General features: G+C 35.7%; 1 protein-coding gene across 1 annotated transcript; it reads left to right on the forward strand.

Moving 5' to 3' along the window:
- The first annotated feature begins 3,158 nt into the window (after positions 1–3,158).
- Positions 3,159–22,628, forward strand: LOC110462536 (structural maintenance of chromosomes protein 6-like). The gene is made up of 26 exons (XM_021516518.1): positions 3,159–3,273; positions 3,951–4,103; positions 4,912–5,026; positions 5,216–5,321; positions 5,937–6,073; positions 6,911–7,053; positions 7,707–7,808; positions 8,189–8,326; positions 9,289–9,369; positions 10,348–10,583; positions 11,012–11,176; positions 11,544–11,722; positions 12,513–12,688; positions 13,187–13,213; positions 13,858–13,941; positions 15,164–15,262; positions 15,847–16,116; positions 16,268–16,324; positions 16,802–16,972; positions 17,527–17,664; positions 18,357–18,475; positions 19,260–19,359; positions 19,727–19,885; positions 20,413–20,565; positions 20,977–21,074; positions 21,591–22,628. Exons 2-26 carry the CDS (start codon positions 3,963–3,965, stop codon positions 21,706–21,708), a joined length of 3,312 nt encoding a protein of 1,103 aa, XP_021372193.1. The 5' UTR covers positions 3,159–3,273; positions 3,951–3,962; the 3' UTR covers positions 21,709–22,628.
- Positions 22,629–22,950: the final 322 nt, after the last annotated feature.

The raw sequence follows: 22,950 nt of genomic DNA on the forward strand, positions 1-22,950 counted from the left end.
TGACGTCATTATTGTCTCCTTTTATGTTTTTATGTTATCAAGATACCAAAATGATATACTGCCTACCGGGAATTTTTCGCTCAGTAAAACTTTCACCCTAGCTTCGCCAGACGGAATAATCAATATTCGCTCATTGTTAATTACGCCCTTCACATTTACTTACTATAGTATGCATATTATGTTGTGTACTCATGTTCGCTGTGAGGATAAATTCGCCCTCATTACGGCAGACGAAAAAGGCGAAAATTAAACTGCAGCAAAACTTTCCCGGTATACTGTGTATCACAGTCTCGAGACACAAGAACAAAATATAAACTCAAAGTCTTTGGAAATTACAACAACCGAAACAGAAGACCAGCCAATCCCATCTCCGAAATATAGGAGGGTCCACTCTCGATACACAACAAGTGTAGAGAAAATATGTTCGTTGATATCAGAACTCTTTGGATTTCGAAGATTCACCAAAACAAAAGGACAGATAACGTGAAACAGCCCTCTCCTTCAGGTTTTCGCAGAAGAGTAGGTGTTTTCCTGTAACTCACCCCGATGTCTAATTCCAATAATTTCCGGGAAATCGGTAGGTTACCATCTGTATTAGACACAGTGACTCAATAAGCTTTTCATAATGGCAGACACTCCACTATTTTAGTTTGAAAGCGGGTCATGAAAATCAGTAACAATTCAGAAATGAGCACGGATATCCAAAAAATCGAATTAGAACAATAGAAAAAAATGTTTTCAGCTATGATAATAAATTTCTTGAGAAATATGAAACCCGTTTTATGGATGTGTCATGGCGTCCAATCCATCGTCATCTCTTAATCTTATTCCGTCTTTGCGAATTGGAGAGTTATCTTCTCTTGGGAGCAGGTATTGATTGTTACGTCATTGGTTTGAGCAGGGACAGTATATACGTCCCTGGTTTGAGCGAGAAAATTACGTCGTTTTCTCAAAAATTGATGACGTTACTCTCACAGACAAGTGACGTAACAATCAATACCTGCTCCCTAACTCTGCAATACGCAAAGACGGAATAGAGTAAATTATAAAATATTTAACAAATATGATAAAATTAATAATAATAATAATAATAAACTTTATTTATTGAGGATACAAAACCTGTTTAGCAAAGCTAATCTTCCACAGGGTCCTCTAAAATTAGACGAGATAAAAAAAATAGCAAGGGAAAAAAACAACAATTTGCCTTTCTAATGAAATTGTCCACGGAACAGTTAATGGAATTGATATTTCAGTATCGAAACAGGCAGGACTTACATGAACTTAATAAATCATGAAGAAGTGGAACAATAAAACAATAGTATGAATGCCCTCATGCCAACATCCAAAATTCGTTTTGATGAAACTTGGAACAATACGGTATGATGTTGATATTATATCATTTATCAAGGCTCGGCGTAATACAGATTTACATAAAATAGTCACGTAAACAAAATGATAATTCTAGGTATCGCAGCATGCAGGAATTACAATGGAAACAATTATTCACAAACTCAAATGACACTGTATTATGGGAAACATACACTGGATCTGTCAGGAGTATCAAAATAGCGAAACTTCAGTAGTTTCAATTTAGAATGGTTCATCATATCAGCACTACAAACTCGTACGCATGTTCGATGGTGATAGGAAAAAAAAGGAAAAACAACTTCTGTAGAATCTTGGGTAGAAATCCTCTCCTCATTCAAAGATGAGCCCCATAGAAATTCCCTTACTCTCCGATACTTAACCAGGTAAAATCGTTCTTGTATTAGTTGCTGTTTAACTAGACAATCTAATTATTATCCTAAAATAGTTATATACCATAGCAATGGGGATATCATTATGTCCGTCCGTAAGTACCGTGAAAAAATACAATGTGCCATTCTGATGAAAAAATCCATGCAGATTTTTTTCAGAAAGGCGGGTGGGAGTGGGGTATGGGGTATAGGTGTGGGGATGAGGTTGTGGGGTATAGGGGTGGGAGTGGGATTGTGTGGTATATGGGGTGGGGGTGGGGTTGTGGGGTATAGGGGTATAGGGGTGAAGGGAATGAATGTTACAAGAGCATACCACTAATAGTGCAGCAATCTGTGACCTCTTCCAGTACTGCAATGGCAATAAAACACACGATACTAGAGATCAACATCGAACTAAAATACTCGATTAAAACCTGATTAAAAAAAGTAAATTATATAAACCTTTACTAAAATAAGACGATTGATATTAAATTAAACAATAGGTTTAAGTTACAAAGCAGGAGCAGAGACATATATAAATACTAATGGTGTTATACGTCTCAGAAAGGTTTGGTTTGATTGTATCGGGTTTACCAATATTAATAGCTCATAAATGTAAAGACGTACCTCCATGTGTGTAATGGTATGTGTGTTTCCTTGCAATTGGACTAGCGCGAATCTGAAGACTACCATATAGTGCTACCTCAATGAAATACCATGCCGAAGGTACCCAGAACAGTGTTCCATCCGGTCACATCATTTTGACAACGGGTTGATCAGCTGTTGCTATTACCCCAAATGCTTTAAACGTTTTGCAGGAAATGAAAAGTTACAAGCAAGTTTATCAGTTTGTTTGTATTTATAACGAAAAAAGTTTCTGGATTTCGCAACATGTAACAGGAATGAATACATACATTAATTTACTAGATTGTAATACACTTAATTATAAATACATTGGCATTCACGAAGAAGAAATAAAACATAACTTGAATATAATGTATATACAGTATCTAGAATAGCGCTTGACGTAAAGTATCCCTCTTTGTGAAATTTCATGTTTTTTTTAGTTTTGTTTTTGTTTTTGTATTTCATGAGTCGAATAATAAATTTATGTGTGCTGTGACCCATATCAGTATTACATATGTGTTTTTCAGACATTTGTAACGAACCCCTGTGATACACCCTTGTATTGACAGACGATCGAGGCAAGAATTTACAGTTATCTCCCTTGTTATTTCAATTTTTGATTTTTGTAATTCTTAAAAAAAAACTGTTGTTATGTACGTTAGATTATGGCTCAAGGTGTTTTAAATTAATTTTGTGAAATTTCACACGACATTTTTTTGAAGATATAAAAATGACATGAAAGTAGATTGTTTCGGTTTCCCTGTTTCTTGCCACAATCCGGAGTTCTTGACTTGAACCAGTTTTAGTTTTAGTCCATTCTGAAAATGTAAACTCATCTGTCTGGCGCCAAACGACAGAAGTAGAACTGTTCATTTTCATCAAATGACGGCAATGACAAGACTCTGAACACGTAAAGTTTACATCAATTTAATTTCGAAATTCTATTTATGTTGAGCATGTTCCTATCAAACAATGAAGTTTAATATGAAATAGCATTGGCTATTCCTGTTGAGAAATGGCGATCCAGATTATATTAGCAGTAGAAAGAATCAAATACAGGAATACTGTTGTATTGTTATTGGTTTTGTTCACATAACAGCCGCCACTGGTTACTTGTACACGTCTTCAGTGCTATGTTTCATGCGTGAGGACCCCTGTATGTGGCATGTGTTTAAACAAGAAAATGTATTGCAAAACTTCCTGGTTTTCACACGGAGAATATTCAAAATTAAAGCTTACAGAAAGAGACTCTCAGAAGTTTCAAAAATATAGCAGACGATCACATGTCCGCCTCAAGTTCAGAGGTCCTAGGTTTGAGTTCTGGTCTATCCGTTCATTTCTCTTTCCCCATGTTACATCATTATTTTTCACTAATATACCAAGCCTTCTAAAAGCAGCTAGGTTTCCTTCAGCTCTGGCGCAGCACCTGGATCTTTTAAAATGTTGGCTGATTATATATATCTGGTAAACTCAGTCTATGGTTACTGAGAGCATGCAACAGAAGTGTACGTGCTGTTGAGAATATTTTGGTTTATAAAACACACAAGATGTTCATTTATTTTTTAATTTTCAATATATTTTATGCAGGAAAAAACAAATATGTCAAAGCGTAAGGCAAGCAATGATGGAGGAGGAGAAAAGATCCCACGGAAGCGACAGGTTGTTGAGTCGGATGAAGATGAAATGGAGCAGAGCCAGGACATGGACCTGACCTGCCGAGCTGACTTTGATAAATCCTCGGTAAAATGGGGCTTGCGCTTATTTTGGTAGTCGAATTATTCTGACGTTGTATCGACTTTTTTATATCGGTCTGTCGTCGATTAATGTCAGAACTCTGGCCCTCTCTAATATGCAGGAAATAAGCGACCCGCGCCTGGGTCGTTCTTCAAACTGATATTTTAGAAACAAATCTTCAATTTCACACACATGTTGATCATGGAACGAAAGATCTATTCTTTATGCACTAGGTTGTATCAATAACATGTTTCAAAGACCATTACGATCAGTATTTTACAGCGTTTTCTATACAAACCAATGTTTTAAATGGAAATAAGGGCATGAGCAATGTCGCATTACTTGACAAGATCTCGCCTTACCGAAGGTATTTCCTAAGTTTATCGTGTGGGCCGTCAAGATTTTAGTCACGTGGCATTAGAAGGCGGGGCTATCTAAAAACGTAAAGTAAAACAGAGTAAGTCTGAAAAATCAGTGATTGCATTGGTTGTTTGAGGCATGTAATTTGTGTTCATCTTGTGCATAAATAATAGATCTTTCGATCCATGTGGGACATGTGGGTGAAAGTGACGATTTGTTTCTAAAATATCAGTTTGAAGAGCGAACAAGGCGCGGGTTGCTTATTTCCCGCATACTATAGTAGGCTGGAGTTCTGACGTTAATCGACGACAGGCCGATATAAAAAAAAGTCGATAAAACGTCAGAATAATTGGACTAGATGCTTATGTGGTTTATCTGGATAAAAGTCATGTAGGATTAAAGTTATCAGTTACTGGATACATTTTATTTGAGAGCCCCTTCTTTGTCTCCACAGGGAGAAGCAGATATTGGTATTGTGGAAAAGATTAACCTACGGAACTTCATGTGTCACCATCGACTAGATATCACCCTGGGACCACATGTCAATTTCCTCATGGGACGAAATGGAAGTAAGTCATGTACATGTATATCCGCAAGTTTAGACGTTAATTTATTTTTAAATATCAAGCTTGCAAATTGTACAATTTTTCTGAAATAAATATAAACAAATGCATGACTTTATATGTAGTGATGTATAAGGTTATATTGGTTTTCTTGTTGCAACAGAGTATATATATTCCTGACTTTGTTCTGTTCAGGTGGCAAAAGTGCAGTGATCACTGCTTTAGTGGTTGGGCTCGGTGGGAAGGCTAATGTCACGAGTAGGGGAAACACTATCAAGAGTTTCATTAAAACTGGAAAACAGTAAGTAGTCCTACAGACAGATAGGCCACTGTCTACAGAATAACGGAGCGTACATTAATTTACAGTGATGTCATATTTAAGGAATAAATACCACACAATCACTGTATGAATGATTTTCATGTGTACATGAAAAGCTTTAACATTTCAAAGTTTCTCTATCTTGAATCACAAATTATCAAATGATTTCAGATCTTCATGTACCTCATCTTCAAAGAGTGTCATGATCAGCTAGTTATTTGTTTGGTTATAATTGCTAATTCACTGAATAAATAAATACTTTATCCTTTTCAGAGATGAAGTATTTATTAAATTCAATACTCATCATTTTACTCTTGCCCAGCCAGCAGACAAGAGCGTTAATTTGATGTTTATTAGTGTTTGTAACACTTGCATATATATATAATAAACTTGACTCTTCTCCAAGACTTTTTGTATACACGATTAAACATTCAAAACAGCAAAACTTAAAATAAAAATATCTTGCAATTATTGATTTAAAAATGTATCTGTCATTGTCCTTATCATGATTTCAAATTGTCGTATCGTGAAGCCTGATTCAGGCACTTAATTGAATCGTCACATATTATATAAATTTGTAAATGCTGATATTCACAGGACTGCAGAAGTGATGATAAAGTTGAGGAATCGTGGTCCAGATGCTTACAAACATGAAGAGTATGGCAACTCTATCATAGTGGAGCGCAAGTTTGCCAGGGATGGTGGAAGTCATTATAGACTGAAATCTGAAGATGGTGAGTCGACGTCTCTGTCACAGTATATCTCGCAATTCAAATATTCGTAATGTTTTAGTTCACAGCTGTTGTACAACCTATACAAATGTATTATGATTTGACCTCTTGGCGACACTTTTCACAAAGAAATCAGAAACCAGGGCATAACAAACAATGTATAAAAACAGGCTTACACAAAATTTTGATCAGTAGTTTTAGGATTTTTAAAACACAACTTCGTAAAAAAAATCAGCTGAGAATCAGAAAATACTAATATTATAGAAAATGTAAATCACAACAGTTAAGCTTGAAGCTGATTTTGTATTTCTGTTTCCATTTTCCATTAAAATACAATATTGGATTGTTGTTTTGATATGGATAGTTCTTAATATGAGATTAATTATGAACGTACTACTTATACCATTCTGCCTCGTTGAACTAACAAGTGACCGATTGCAGTGAGGGCCTCCCTTCACTATTTACACTGAATGGTCAGAATTGTCAGCCTTTAGTTTAGATGCACTAATTTATAGATAAATTCACAATGTTAACACGAAACAACAGTGTTATTTGGCTCTAAATCATGTCATTAAAATTCATCAATTTTCAGCAGAGAGGTGGTGGCTATTGATTAGTTTGGGGGCCAAAACAAATGTTTGTTGTGTTCCATGGTGTTGTGCTCAAGGTCAGGGTCAGTTACTGCAAAGTATGCATTGTTAGTGTTTGTGTAGGGAGATGATTGCTCAGGTTGTAAGGTCACTGATAAAGAAGCCTTTTCGTTGTGTAGTTGGACAGTCAGACTGATTACTACGATCTGATTGTATGAAATGTAATAATGGTTTATGTTCTGTTATGTAGGTCGAGTGATATCACAGAAGCGTGAAGATTTGACTTACATTCTGGACCAATTTAACATTCAAGTTGACAATCCGGTATCAATCCTTAATCAGGACACAAGTAGAAACTTCCTCAACTCCAAAAGTCCTCACGACAAATACAAGGTAGGTTTGGACAAAAGTTGTAACTTCAGCTCTGAAAGTCCTTTTATTGATTACAAAGTAAGTATGGTCAGCCAAACTTCCTCATCTCCGAAAGTCCTCATAACAACTCATAAAGTCATGACAATCTGGACTTCTTCAGCTCCAAAAGTCCTTATGACTAGTACTAGTGAGGTATAGACACAAATCATATCTTCCTCATCGAAGGACTCGGGTAATAAAGAACTTGAACTTGATCCTCATTCCCAAAATCCTTGGTATTAAGTTCAATAGCTACCCTGGCAGTTTGTACACTTCAGTTCCAAGTGACTTCATACATATTTTGTTATTACAGTGCACCGTTATGTTAATTCATTCTCTGAATATTTTGGTTTAAATGTTTATATTCAATTATTAGTACATTTCAATAGGACAGTCAAGTGTCACTGAAATGGTGTCTTAGACATTTGTATTAGTCTCACTTCAAAGAAAATCAACAAATATTAATTGTGTGACACAGTTTGGAACAAAAAGTGTTTTCGTAAACCAAAAAATATTGCTACTTGACCTTATAGAAATATTGAGTGCCAGCAGATATATATTGAGACAGTGTTTCTAAGCAATTTTATCAATATGGATGGTAGATTTGTAACAAAACAGTATTTGTTGTTAAACAGTTTTTCCTGAAGGCTACTCAGCTGGAACAAATGAAGATGGACTATTCTATGGCCAACGAACAGAAGGAAATTACCCGTGAAATCATAGAAAAAAAAGAACAGGTAAAACCAATGGCTTTCAAACGAAACCGCTTTCTTATTATTTTATTGTGCAATTATTTTTTTTTAGCCCTACTGTTGTATTGAACTGGTATTTGGTTTTACAAAAAGGAAATTGATTTCAGATGTTTAAAAAGTGTTTTAATGTTTTGTCAGTTGTTAAAGAAAATTATAGATAGCAGGCAGATGTCAATGAAACGTGACTAATTTTAAAACAATTTCATATTGTTATAATGTAATTGTACAGTGTACAAAAAAGTAGGTTGCAGATAATTTTCACTTTACTTAAACAGGATTTTTGTCCTTTTTTTAAATTTCTCCATTGGAAAGTAGAAAAAAATTACTTGCATTTGTTAAGAGTGATAACATTGTAAATATTACAGTCTCTGCCAATACTAGAGAGGGAGGTACTCGATTGGGAACAAAAGTACAAATCTCTGACAGCTATCAAGGAACTGCAGAACAAGATCAAAGAGCTCAAGGACAGTATGGCCTGGGCCTTTGTCATGGAGAAAGAGAGAGTAAGTTGTTGGTTTTTGCCTAGTCTGGCCCTTGGCAATGGAGAAGAAAAATGTTAATTGAGAGCTTCAGTCTAGCTTAAGCCTTTGTCATGGAGGAAGCTTTAAGGTATATTCTTCTGTTTAGCCTTAGGTTTAGGTTTTGTTATGGAGGAAAGGGGAAATTGTTAGTTTTAGTCTAGTCTGGGTCATTGCCAGTTTTAGGCTTCAGTCTAGTCTAAACCATTGTCATGTAGGAAACATTAAGTTATGGGCGTTTTGATAAATATATACAATTTTGAGAAACACAATAAGGTCACGAAGGTTCACACAGTATAACATTGGTAAACAATAGGTGTGCTATGGGAGAGAAATATGTCATAGCAAAAGATAGGAGTGTTTCCTCAGCTTTCCTTAGCAGAAGATATAAAAGAATATGCTCAATTCTGTAGGCGGTCCTTGATATTGCAGTGGGATGAAGATGGTTTGGTTTGGTTTGTTTGTGTCTTCCCTCCTTTCAACAGCTATAATCATTTAAGGATATGCCAGATTTTGATGGTCGAGAAAAGCCAGAGTACCCAGAGAAAAACACCGACCTTTGGCCAGTGGGGAAAAAGAAGGTCATATGTTTCCCTTGAACCTAGAGGGAATATGATATGGGCTTCAATTTGGTCCAAAATTTTGGAAAAGGAGACAGTTGTGTGTTACAGAGTTGCCATGGAGAAGTACAAATTAGTAGCCTTCAGTTGGTCTTGGACTTTTGTCATGTTTTGATTTCATCATACAGGAGTTAAAAAGAGGAGTTTCATTTTGGTGACAATGTTTAAAGCTACCATTGGAAGTGTGGAATCATTACTGATACATTGTATATGTGGGCTTTCCGGTCAATATATCATATTCTTTAACTCCTTTACTCAGATGGTTATACATATACATCATATAAAAATGTTTCTGTTGTATATTAATTTTATTTAAACCTGTTGTAGGGCCTCCAGCCACTGACGAAGGAGCTACAACAGGAAGAGAGCAGGCTACCCAAGTTTATACAGAAGGTGGATGAGGCAAAGGTAACTATAGTGCCTTACGCAATGGATTTGTCACAAAATCCTTAAGAGTAACAGCTGAAGGTTTCATATTTAAATAACTGTTGAAATGATCTTCATAATTAAAATGAAATTTATCTAGACACTACCGAAGAATGTTTTCTTAAAAAAAAAAAGTAAAATATTATTCAGCTGTTTTAACACATTGAACCAGATGCACATCATAGACTGTGTTTCAGTGTGTAGATGATAATTAAGCTAGAACTTAGAACTGGTTGATTTATTGAAAGAGTCACTCTGTCGTCACTATGTGATACTTGTATCCATGTTACAATATGTATTTTTGCTTACTGTGAACAATATGTATTTTTGCTTACTGTGAACAAAGTGGTTGTGAACCCATTAGATGGTACAGTTTCATATGTTGTCTAAACTTTTCCTTGATAAACTACGACGTAGGACTGAAGTCATGAAGTTTGACTCGTAATTTGTTAGGGCAGAGGAGTATTGAGTTTGTTCAAATGAATTACCGTTATTTACTTTCAAGGTCAGTAGCCAAAAGTGTCAAAGACTTACTCAATTCTTATACCAAACGATGCAGCACAAAGTAATAAATATTTGTCATGTGACTTTCTGGGTTGAAGCACTATTGAGCTCGTTCTAAGGACTGGGTTGAAGCACTATTGAGCTCGTTCTAAGGACTGGGTCGAAGCACTATTGAGCTCGTTCTAAGGACTGGGTTGAAGCACTATTGAGCTCGTTTTAAGTAATGATCTTGATTATATGAAAGTCAGAGGGATCAAATAACAAATGTATTGAAACTTCAACAACTTGTTCAAATTTGTGAGGCCTAGAATAGTGATGATGTGTTGGAATGAGTTTCCCTATCAGTGTCACAAAAATTGATATGTTCAAAAGGAAAAGTGCATAGATGAAGGATTCAAGCATTGTACATGACATTGTATCCATACTACCAATCAATTGTATAATTCATGTTTCCAGACCAAGGTGGACAAGTGTGTTCAGCGACAGAAGGACATCCAAGAGCAGCTTAAGACAATGAGTGATGAGGTACAGGACCTCAAGCCAACATACGACTCGGCTAAGAAAGAGGTCAACGAAAAAAAAGGGGTGGCCAGAAATTCACAAAACGATCTCAAGAAGGTTGAGAGCTATTTGAGGAAGGTACAAAAAGACAGAACTCTCCTTCAAGAAAAGATCAAGGAGATTCAGAAAAGGTAAGAATGATATTGGCATCTTTAACATTTATGTGACTACATGTATTATCTTGTGCTGGTTGTTATGTAATTTAATTCCAAGAGGAAGTTAGACATTAAAGATTTGTTTCATTTCCTTGTCTTTCCACCTTATATACCATTGTGTGATTGACTAAACACAATTACCACTAGTTCTTAACCCCAAAATCCCAATGAAAGGTTCACTCTTTACCAGACTCGTGTTAGCTACTCTACATGAGGTACTTCGATAACAGTTCCTACATATTTACATTATTGCTAGATGTTTTGTTTGACATCAGAACTATCCTCTCGATGTCAATGTCTGTTGTTCTGATGTGCAATGGAACTATACAAATATATGTCAAAAAGTACAAAATGCTTCAACTTTCCTAGCCGTAATGACGATGTTGTCTTATATCTGTGACCAGTGCCCAGCGTGATTACGAGTCGGAGAGGAAGACGAGGGAGTCAAAGATAAAGCGTAAGGAAGACGAGGTCGATGACTGGAAAGCACAACTGGCGACAACAGAACACCAGCAGGCCCAGTACCGAAGTGCTATCTCCCAGGCCAAACAGAACGAATACACACTCCAGTCAGTATTATGTGGTTAAGGTTTTCAGACCAACTTAAGTTTTTTACAAATACTAAAAAATGATTATATGTAGCAACAAAAAGTGAAATGTACCAAATTCCTTTATCATTATTTTCTAGCATTTTATTGTAAAATTGGTAGAAAGTTTACGAAATAAAAGAAACATAGTTGTTACTAGTTATAACTTGAAAAAATGTTATTTTCTGAACCACTTCATGTCCTTATACTAGGGTAAACTACAGAATTCTAGATCAGTAATTTATGTATTAACCTTTGTCAGTTATTTTAGACTTTATAATCAACAAATACCTCAAATCAATACATGTATCACAATTTTCTAAAATCACTAACTTAACCCTTGTCCCAGAACTGAGCAACAGACTATAGAAACAAGGGCGAGGCAGATCAAGAAGGACTTACAGAACCTTTGTGAAGCCAAGAAGGACAACATCCGCCGGTTTGGGGCCTACATGCCTACACTGCTACAGCACATCGAGGAGCGCTGTCGTCGCCATCAGTTTCACCGCCGACCAGTCGGCCCAATAGGTGAACAATCCATTTGTACAGTTGTTTTGTAGTGTGAGAAAAAGTACCAACAATATGCTCCAGTGTAATGTTACTTATAAAGAAGCTAATATGATATTTATGTTTCATCAGGATTTTTATAATGTTTTTACTCCCTATTAGAAGGAGGTACCTATTGTTCTGTGATTTTCTAGGTTTGTTGGTATACTATGCATCAGTTTACTTCTAATGGAGTTCAATGAGGTTTCAAAAGGTGACATTGTGTTAAAAATACCACAATTTTGTGTATACAAGATGCAACATTTTGCAGACAATTTTGTTGCTGGATTATGGTGACAGATATTGATGATTTCAAAATGAGGATATATTATAGCGATGTGAAATTGTACTCAAACTTGTTTTGTGTTTAGATAGAAAAAAACACATATGTAGTGCGGTGTTAGATATCTGGTAAGATTGTTATGATCGAATTGTCAGGGAAAGAAAGTGATGTATACCATATATTACTTTTGTCAAGCCCAGGAGGTAAAATACTTCAAAAATAGAACAGGTGTGAGCTTGTAACTGATAAAGGTGAGAACATGCACCTAACATAGGTGTGGACTTGTAACTTACAAGTAAGATTGATTTATCACAGAGTACATTTTTTGGTAAAAAAGAGTTAGTTGGGCATATATATTTGAAAAAAAAAATCAAAAAATTGTTCTGTGAGTTTTATTTATAATTAAGATAGATATATCTTTTTTTAACAAAGATAAAAAAAAGAAATGAAACAAAGATCAATTATGTATGGATTTCTTTTTTACTTCAGGTTCGTGTTTCAAGTTAACAGACATGGAGTGGGCATTTGCTGTAGAGCGGTGCCTGGGAAACCTTATACATGCATTTTGCTGTCACGACCACCATGATGAGGCAATTTTGGAGAAGATCTTTGACGATGTTTGTCCTGAGCGACAGCGGCCATCCATTATTGTCTCTGCTTTCAAGGTATGAAATAAGATTTTTATATAATTTTACAATGTTCTTCTAGTACTTGTTACAGACGTATTGGTCCATGTTGGCATCGAGATGTGTCTGATATTTGTTGTTTCGATCCAAGGAAATTAATTTGCTCTCACATTTCAAGAGTCATACACAGTCTAATAGGCATTGAAAAATACATGAATTCTTGAAGGAGAATTGAAAAAAGCTTGCATGTCATTTTTGGTAATAAGAATGTACTGAGAAATTTTACGGCATTTTTTGCCTTCCCAACACTCTTCACTTGAAATATATGAACATTGCAGTTTCAGCAATTTTTATTGAGGAGGGGTTATTAATCAACCTGTTCCTAGTACAATTTTAGATAAATATGTTGGTGTAACCCTAAGCAAAGCCTGGTGGGGTGAAATAGATTGTTTTTTTTCTGGAATACCTGATTAAAAGATTATGTGCATCAGATTGTTAAATGTGGACATTACTAACGTCAGCCTGTTTCCTTTTCAGGACCAAAAGCATAATGTTAGCCGAGGAGTAAGTAACATGTTACAATGAAAAATATTTTCCTGAAAAAACATAAATATAGAGATATTTAACACTGTGCATGCACTTAACATTATTATTTCTTAATTAGTACATGGAAAATTATAACATTTTTATGAAACATTGTTTATATATCAAGCTAGTGGTCCAGAAGTAATATTTTCACTTGTTTCTTTATATGTTACAATGACATAGAAACAAGTTGTAAAATTATCCTTATTTGATATTTCTAGAGGACAACTGAATGACTGTTAGTGATACTTTTATTTAACCCTGTACAAATATTGAGCCAGTGGAATAGTTAATGCTTTAATGTGTTATTTTTATGTTAACTTGAAAACAAGTGGCAAATTTACCAATTGAAATCTTTCGAAAGTCTGTTAAGATATATTTACACAATATATTGTTATATGTTATCTACACACTGTTTGAAGTCTCTTCAGTGAAACTTATTTGCTTTAAATGTACATGAAACTGTGTGTGATTTTCATCTCAATGGTGGGTATAGGGGATAATGACAAAGGTTAAGGTTGAAATGAAGTTATCAGCTCTGAATTCGCAGTAGTTACATGTATTTATTGTGTCAGGGTTACCTTATGTATGTATATAAACAAGTGAACACTTGTATGTTGTAGCGGGTGACCGGGACCCAGTACAAGGCTGTGGTTGATGTGCTGGAAATCACTGACCCTGTCACTTTTAACTGCCTCATTGATCAGGTAATACAGTGTTACAGTGACAGGTGTGTTAACTCGCCTAGTCAAAGGCCAAACCAGGTAATACAGTGTTACAGTGATAAGTGTGTTAACTCACCGAGTCAAAGGCCAATCCAGGTAATACTGTGTTACAGGGACAAGTGTGTTCACTCACCTAGACAAAAGCCAATCCAGGATACTGTGTTACAGTGACAAGTATGTTAACTCGCCTAGTCAAAGGCCAATCCAGGTTATGCTGTGTTACAGTGACAAGTGTGTTAACTCGCCTAGTCAAAGGCCAATCCAGGTAATACTGTGTTACAGTGACAAGTGTGTTCACTCACCTAGACAAAAGCCAATCCAGGTTATACTGTGTTACAGTGACTAGTGTGTTAACTCACCTAGTCAAAGGCCAATCCAGGTAATACTGTGTTACAGTGACAAGGGCGTTAACTCACCTAGTCAAAGGCCAATCCAGGTAATATAGTGTTACAGTGACCAGTGTGTTAATTCACCTAGTCAAAGGCCAATCCAGGTAATACAGTGTTACAGTGACAGTGTGTTAACTCACCTAGTCAAAGGTCAATCCAGGTAATACTGTGTTACAGTGACTAGTGTGTTAACTCACCTAGTCAAAGGCCAATCCAGGTTATACTGTGGCGTTTTGTCAACTGTTTTTTTAAGGATCCCTGTACCACTGCCAAAAACTGTAATTGAGGGTTGAAAACTTGTTTTTTCAGCAGGACTAATAATTCATCTCTGTAAAGCAAACCATAACTTAAAGGACTTCTATGAGAAGTGATAAAGATTAAATTATTAAAATATAATTAACAACAGGGTTCTGAATGTAAAAAGAAAATCAACGGGGTTAGACTCAGAATTGAACCTTGAACTAGAGATTGTTGTATTATCACTCTAACCAATAGAGCTACCTCGTCAACGGAAGTGTCCTGGCCCAACTGTGCTACAGTTATATACAAACGAAAGTTAGGGGGAGGTTACTGTTTATAGGGAAAATCCACAGGAACAGGTGGGTAATAGTGGTTAATAGTTAGATTTAACTGGATATTATAAGAAACATCCCTTTGCCAAAGAAATTCAATCATGAATTAAGAAAAGGAAGTTACCCTTCTTTTGATGATTGAAGATTTTTTTTTAACTTAAGCTGTGGAACAGGGGCCAGGTCCTGTAATTACAAACTCATTTTTATTCAGGCTCATCATTGAACTCTTGTTTTATGTTGTAGAGGGGAGTAGAATGCATTCTCCTTATCAAAGACAACAGGATTGCTCGTGATGTAATGGATCCTGATAAAAGGCCAGGACCACCTAAGTTCTGCAGAGAGGTGATTATTTATTTTACAAAACATGTTTATGTACACAGTTGACCTGATTTAACAGTGTACAGTTATAAATGGAGTGTATGCTGGTGTCGGACCTGATGTAACAGAATTAATTTACAAATGGCCTTGAGCCAGCAGCATACGCTATATTAGATCAAAATGCAGGCCTAGTCCACAAGAGAGCAATAGTCTGGGCTAAGGTTCCAACAAATCTTTTGCTGCCCGAAAAAAAAAAGTAAAAGCTTTGTATTAAAAAAAAACTGCTTTCACTACTATAGGATACTCGTGTTGTTTGTCAAAAAATCCATTGTTATTCTTGCAGGTAATTGCTGCAATGTTGATGTCGAATTTAACATGTCAACATATAAAAAGGACATGTAACAAGAAAATCTGCAAAATGTCATCACACTTTTACCTACAGTAGACTAACTGTCCCTTTCTGGTCATCTTTTCACCATTTTGGACTGGTCAACAGTGCACTTTCTGTTTAGAAAGTAGAAGCATTGTAAACATTGTGTAATTTTACTATAAAAATGGAGTATTTTGTAAATACATGTATATAACAAATGTATGATATATGCTAACAGGCATTTACCGCAGACGGCGACCAGCTGTACTGTCACCCCTCCCTCCGGTACTACTCCTCCAGGGGTGGTCGTGCCCGCTTCCTCTCCACCAATGTGGAGGAGGAAATCTCCCGACACAAAGAGGAGCTTCAGTCTCTGGAAAACGAGATCGCAACCATAGATCGTCAGAGAGACAAATTCACTAGGGAAATACATTCTAACAAAGTAGAGAGCAACAAGACAGAAACACAGCTGACCAAGATTGGACATAAAGTCAGAATACTCACTGATGTAAGTACAGTCAGAAGTTAATACGAAAATTCAGAGAATTATTTTGTAAATTTTGATGAAATTTCATGCTAATTGAAAGAAAGCCCTGTTAAAATTTATTCATGTTTGTTTTCCATTCATTGATCTGATGGACTGTTTTCTTGTCCCACAGGAAATCCAGGATCTGAAAAGTATCGAGGATCCAGAACCTGTGGATGTCGAAACTCTGGTAAGGCTTTTCGCCTATTTCCTCTGGGTATGAGTTGTATATGCCTGTGGAAGAATCGAGTCTGTCAGGACTGGTATGAAAGGTATAAATCTTTTTATGTATCAAGTCAGTATGGATTGGTGCGAGTTATGTATGCCTATTGAAATGTCCATATGATACAGTGATTTTTGTTTTTGGCTCATTTTTCAGCCTAAAATAGTCTGCTTCTTCTAGCAAAAATAAAAAAATAATTCAACTTCCACCGAAAAAGGAGTATTTTCCAAATTTCAATGAAAATATTGTGATATTTTCCCCAATTGAAATACTAAAATAGGTACAGATTTGTAAAATTTAGATAAAAAGAGCAGTGGTACACGTTGGCTTGAGTTCTTGTATAACTTTTGATAGTTCACTTGGTAATGATAAATATGAGCTGTGTATGTCTATCACTGCGTTTTCTTGGCCTGGTTTGAGATTAGTACCTGTTATGTTATGTAGGAAGAGGAGGTGCAGACCATGAACGACCAGATTCAGATTCATGAAGAACAGCGCGCGGATAAGAACCAGAAACATGAACAGTGTAAGCAAGAACTGGAACATGTAGAGAAAAAGTTCAAAGAGGTGGAACATCAGATGAGGTCAATGGCAGAAGGGGCAGACCCGCTGAAGGTAATGTGAACAAAAGTTAGCCAGTGGGTATTTCAGTCTAAATATAAGGTGAACAACCTGATCAATGGGTGTTCCTGTCTAAATATAAGATGAAAACCCAACCAATTGGTATTTTGATGGCATTTCATTGATATCAACTTCGGCATAGTTTGTGACTAATCGGAGTTGGAATATACTATTATTTAATAAACATCCATCATGATTTAGGTGGAATACCAGGATACATTAAGCTTTGACAGAAACTTTATCATGATGCCTTCACTTAAATTTAAATTGGTGATAAGTATAGTATGTACTGAAATCAAAACTGAAAATATCAAGGAAAAAAAGCATGTGCTTAAATTGAAAATGATCACTACCATAAAACATACGCCAACTCATACATCTATTTCTACACAATTAACTGTTATTTAAGTTATGAAGTCTAGAGAATCTTGAATTCTTTTTAATTATGTTTCCTTAATTTAGATACTGTCTAACTTTATACAGTATCGAACATGATCCTTTAATTAGGAAAAATGTCATACCTGTCATGTTCATTATTTGGGTTTTAGGATGAATTGGGACATGCCCAAAATGAAATTGAGCAATCGAAATCCCACAAGAAGCATTACGAGCAGAAATTAAAGGAGCAGGAGCGTAAAGTAATAGACCAGAAGAGGAAAGTAGAAATGCTGCAGAAGGAAATAGAGGTAACATGGCATGCTGACAAAAATACTTTGTGTTGACAGAATCATTTTGTGTTGACAGAATCATTGTTGACAGAATCATTTTGTGTTGACCATGGTTCGCACAGAAATGAAAAGTGCTTGAAATTTGATCCCTGGGATGAAAAGTGCTTGAATTTCATAAAAAGACTAAATTCCCTTGAAAAGTGCTTGAATTCCTTAATTTTGTGCTTGAATTTGTAAAAACCTAGCTTAAATTTCATTGAAAGAGTCATAGAATAAAAATATAAATCACATTTCCCGAAAATATTGACAAGTCGTTGTTGTAAACAAAATAAAAATGACGTAGCGCTAAAATAGCAGTCGAATGAGACCGGAACATTTGTCAGAGGGCATTTAGTTGTAGTTGCACCGGGCACTTTCGGATAGCTTCATCTATTTTCATCGAGTATCGCATGTATATTCGGAACATACATCCGGGGAATNTTTGACAGAATCATTTTGTGTTCACAGAATCATTTTGTGTTCACAGAATCATTTTGTGTTGACAGAATCATTTCATGTTCACAGAATCATTTTGTGTTGACAGAATTATTTTGTGTTGACAGAATCATTTTGTGCTGACAGAATCATGTAGTGCAGTCGTCAATACCATATCTATTGTAAAGTCTTGAAACTCAAAACATTGACAGAGTTATCTTGTACTGTATTGACAGAATGACACGACCAAGGCACAGCAGATCTGTCCAAGGAAGGCCAATATGCGGAGGTCGGTACAGAACCTGGAGAGTGAAATCAATCAGATCACCAAACGCATTAAAGTAGAGGAGAAGAGGTAGGACCCTTCACACAATTAAACTCAAACTTTTCCCATTTCGCTAAAGTTTCATGTTGTAGAATTGGCTGCAGAAATAAATTGTATGCTATAGACTAAGCGATATGTAAATTTAACATTGAAGTATGTTTTTGACACTATGTTTAAGGATAAGAAATGTTGCCTGTTACGACGGTGTATACCCTTAGAATTTGTCAGTAGTGGTGTCTTGTGGTACATGAGCTGAACATTCACTGCTCTTAATTTTCTAACTCTCTTATCTCAAACTTCCAGATATTTGAAAAACTTGTGTCACTCAACTTTAAGACTGTGAAGTTTTAATTTAATTCTGTAATTGAAACTTGACTTGGATTCCTTCAAAGCTGTGGTTTAGTTTGGAAAAAACTTAAATTAGAAAGATTGATATATTATGTAATACTACAACAGTTATATGTAAACAGTTAATTCCACACTTGGAGATAAACTCTTGTGAATGCTTATAATACTAAGCGCCTTAAACTGCTGAGGTAAGATCAGGGCTAGACATTAAAGGTAGCTCCTTAATCTGAGACTGGTGAAATCTCCAGCTGGACTAGGGGTTCTATAAAAAAAAACACTGGCCTGATTGACTAGTCAAAATTTGATTTTGCCCATCTTGTTGAACAATATTGGGTTAGTGGAATTTGCACATGAACTAGTAAACATTTGAAACTATACGCACTACTCTTTTGAATAGTAGTATTCGATAATAAATTTTAGCCCTGAAGATGTTATTAAAAATTAACCCTGTTTATGATATTTACAGCCATGGGAATCCTACCGAGATAACTAAAACATACTTTGAGAAGAAAGGCTCATACAAGAAGATCAGGGACGAAGTCAAACAATTTAAAAGATTCATGGATGTAAGCTATGTTATAAAATACTTCAATCATTCAGCACTGCTGTTAATTATAAAAATTAAAAAATTATAACTTCCCACTTTGAATCATGTATAGTATTAGTAATTTATCATTTCGATATTTCTAAAGCAATTATTTAATTAACATCATGACCATTGAAATTAAAGTCATATTTCTAAAGCAATTATTTAATTAACATCATGACCATTGCAATTATTAGAAAATTTCTACACATCAACCTTTTAATCAATATTGTGAGTTATACAAATTGTATTAGCATTGAATAGACAGTTGAAAGTAACGGAATAACATGTTACCAGTTTGATCAAAGTACAGGATGATGATGATAAAAATCGTACATGTTTTACAGCATTTAGAAAAAGTGATGGTCCAGCGACAGCAGCAGTACTCGGAGTTCAGGAAGTTAATCGCCTTGAGGGCCAAATACTTCTTTATCATATTACTCAGCAATCGAAAGTACAACGGCAAGATGACCTTCAACCACCCGAGAGAGACATTGGACATTTCAGTAAGTGTGTTACTACATTACACCCAGGGGTGAGGTTATAGTCAAGAGAGACTCTGAGCTCAGTAAGTCAGTCCTCTGTATAACATCACACTACTTCAGTGGAAATAATAAACACCAAACATCTCAGTTAGCCTGATGTCAATTCATCGCTCACAAAGGCAGAGAAAATAGTCAGGGAGACATCAAACATTTCAATATGTCTCAGTTCAGTACCAAATGATACACAAAGCCAGAGAAAATAGTCAGGGAGACATCAAACATTTCAATATGTCTCGGTTCAGTACCACATCACACACAAAGGCAGAGAAAATAGTCAAGGAGACACCACACAGGGCAGAGAAAATAGTTTCTGGCTTCAGTAAGACATCACATGAAAGGGCAGAGATAATAGCTGATGGAACTGTTATTTGACAGGTTTATTTTGGCCTTTTTCTGTGTAAAATGAATAGATTCACAATAATAATTTTACAAGTTTGAATGTAACTTGAGATGATTAGTTGTGAGTTTTATGTTGTTAACTTATACAGGTGCAGCCTAACACATCTGATGGAGATGGAGCCAAGGATATGAGGTCCCTGTCGGGAGGAGAGCGATCCTTCTCCACGGTCTGCTTCATCCTGGCTCTCTGGGATGCCATGGAGTCCCCCTTCCGCTGTCTTGATGAGTTTGATGTCTTCATGGTGAGTGTGGCTAAATTATATTGGTATTTAAATGACGTTTGGCCAAATACTCGCCAAAACAAGTCCATAATTAGCACCCATGGTGCTTTAAAAATTGATTTAGAGGGGAGGATTAGGGTAATAAAATGTGAGTTATGATATTCACTGAAGGACAAAAATATTCCAATGTGGCTGCAGGTTTTGAAATCAAATGTTTCATCTGCTTCACAGGAATTTCAGCCATGATCACTTGACCTAAATCCCTGCTTTAAAGTGTAATTTCTACCAATCATTGACTGGGTTTGGTCAGGAGGGAGGGAGAGGGATTCAATATAATTTCATTTCCTCCTGAAAAAGAGTGAGGGGCACTAATTAGGTATAGCAAATCTCTGTTCTGTGGTTTTCGCTGTAATATGGGTTTTCTCTCCTTAGGACATGGTGAACCGGCGTATTTCTATGGATCTGATGCTGAAAGTAGCCAAGCAGCAGCTACATAGACAGTTTATCTTCCTCACCCCACAGAACATGAGGTAAGATGTAGCGTTCAATGTGACATGTGATACAATTTCTGTATTAAAATTGAATGGTCATGTACTGACACATACATTTTGTAATTTTGAAGAGTAAATGAACATAGATGGCAGCATGTATGTTTTCTTAAGGATCCCCATACCACTGCCAAAACTGTAAGTTAAGTGTGATGAATTATTTCTGAAAAGCTAAACCATACCTTGTAGGACTTTAATGAGAAATAATTGAGATGACATCCACAAAATATAATCAACAAATGTTCTGAATGTCAAGAAAATCAGAGGGTCTAGGTGGGAATTTGAACCCTGGACTTCAGATTGATATACTATCACCCTTAACAGATTGAACTACCTGGTCAACAAGAAGGGTCCTGGCACAACTCTCTAAACGGAAGTTAAGGGGAGGTTACTGTAAAAACACAATGCAGGGGGACAGGCATCCTACGTACCGGTATTCAATATTATAGCATTTTGAGATTAGGAAATATCTTATATTGACTTCCTTTTGCTTGTCAGTGAGTTGGGGATCAAGATGAAGGGGTTGAATATCTTCCGTATGCCAGACCCTGACCGAGGACAGGATGTGCTACCGTTTGAGCCGTTATCTAGACAACAGGAGGAGGAAGACGATTGATTGACAACAAAGGAAAGACAACTCATTCAGAACGCAAGGATGCTTATTAACCATAGGTCATTGTTGAAATTGAGACTATGGAAAGTTAAAACATCAAACTCACTCTACAGAAATAAGCTGCAATATATTCTTGTGAAATCAAGATTACATGGATCCTGGATCAAACTTAACTACAATACATGGTGTTGCCAGTGACCTTTTTCATGTGACATTGAAACAAAAGCAGTCTTAGTGCTAACACAGACTGGGGAAGGTTGTCATTTATATTTGTATCATGGGAGAAATTTCATTTGATATCAGAAACAGAAAGAATTATTCAAGTGTTGGAGCTAATGTGAAGTCGAATGAAATGAAAAAGTTCAGAGAAGTGGAAAAACTGATATGCATTTGCTTCTCAGTTTATTCATTCGACCAAACTTATTTGATGAGAAAAGGCTACATGTCTAAATTCATTCCAGAGTTTTCTCGCTATTTTTTGTATAATGTATGTGCCTTATTTTTGAGGGTGTCAACTGGAGGAGGCACGTCTTTCTAGTCAACCTATATAGATTTGTAGATTTAAAGACTTGAATACTTGTGTTCTATCTGGTATAGTATAACCTTGTTTACATTTCCCACTTTTGAGATGGGAGTGGGAAAGTACGGAAATATCAGGTTCAACACTTTGGAAAATGAAAAAATAAGTTAGTTGTTTTAGAGGCGTCTTGGAATTCAGTTTCATTTTTATTTTTTTATTTTTAAGGTAAAATACTCTAAACTGGAATACTGTTGGATTTTAGATATATTATTTTAGTTTTCTCATTTTCATTGATGCACAAAAACACTTTCAGTTGTGGATATTATTTAAAATGGTGTAGAATAACGAGACATTTCAGTTGTTATTTGTTGATTTTTTTAGAAATAAAGTTACTAAGATAATATATCAGTTTTGTTGGTTTTCTTGCCTTAGGTATGTTACATGTTGTGTACAAGTAGTTGAACCTTGAGTCTGTGCTGTTTTTTTAAACTTGAACTATGAAACTTTGATTAAAGTTCATCCCTTTACATTGAAACCTTGACACAATGCCCCTTGTTTACTAATTATACAATGAAATCTTGATATCATGCCCATAGTTTTAAACCACTACAGTAAAACCTTGATATAATGCCCCTCATTTATCACTACATACTTGATACAATGCCCTTGTGAATGATTATCAGTATACAGTAAAACCTTGATATCATGCCCATAGTTTTAAATCT

Source organism: Mizuhopecten yessoensis, unplaced genomic scaffold, assembly GCF_002113885.1.
Source record: "Mizuhopecten yessoensis strain PY_sf001 unplaced genomic scaffold, ASM211388v2 scaffold10799, whole genome shotgun sequence".
NCBI lineage: Eukaryota > Metazoa > Mollusca > Bivalvia > Pectinida > Pectinidae > Mizuhopecten > Mizuhopecten yessoensis.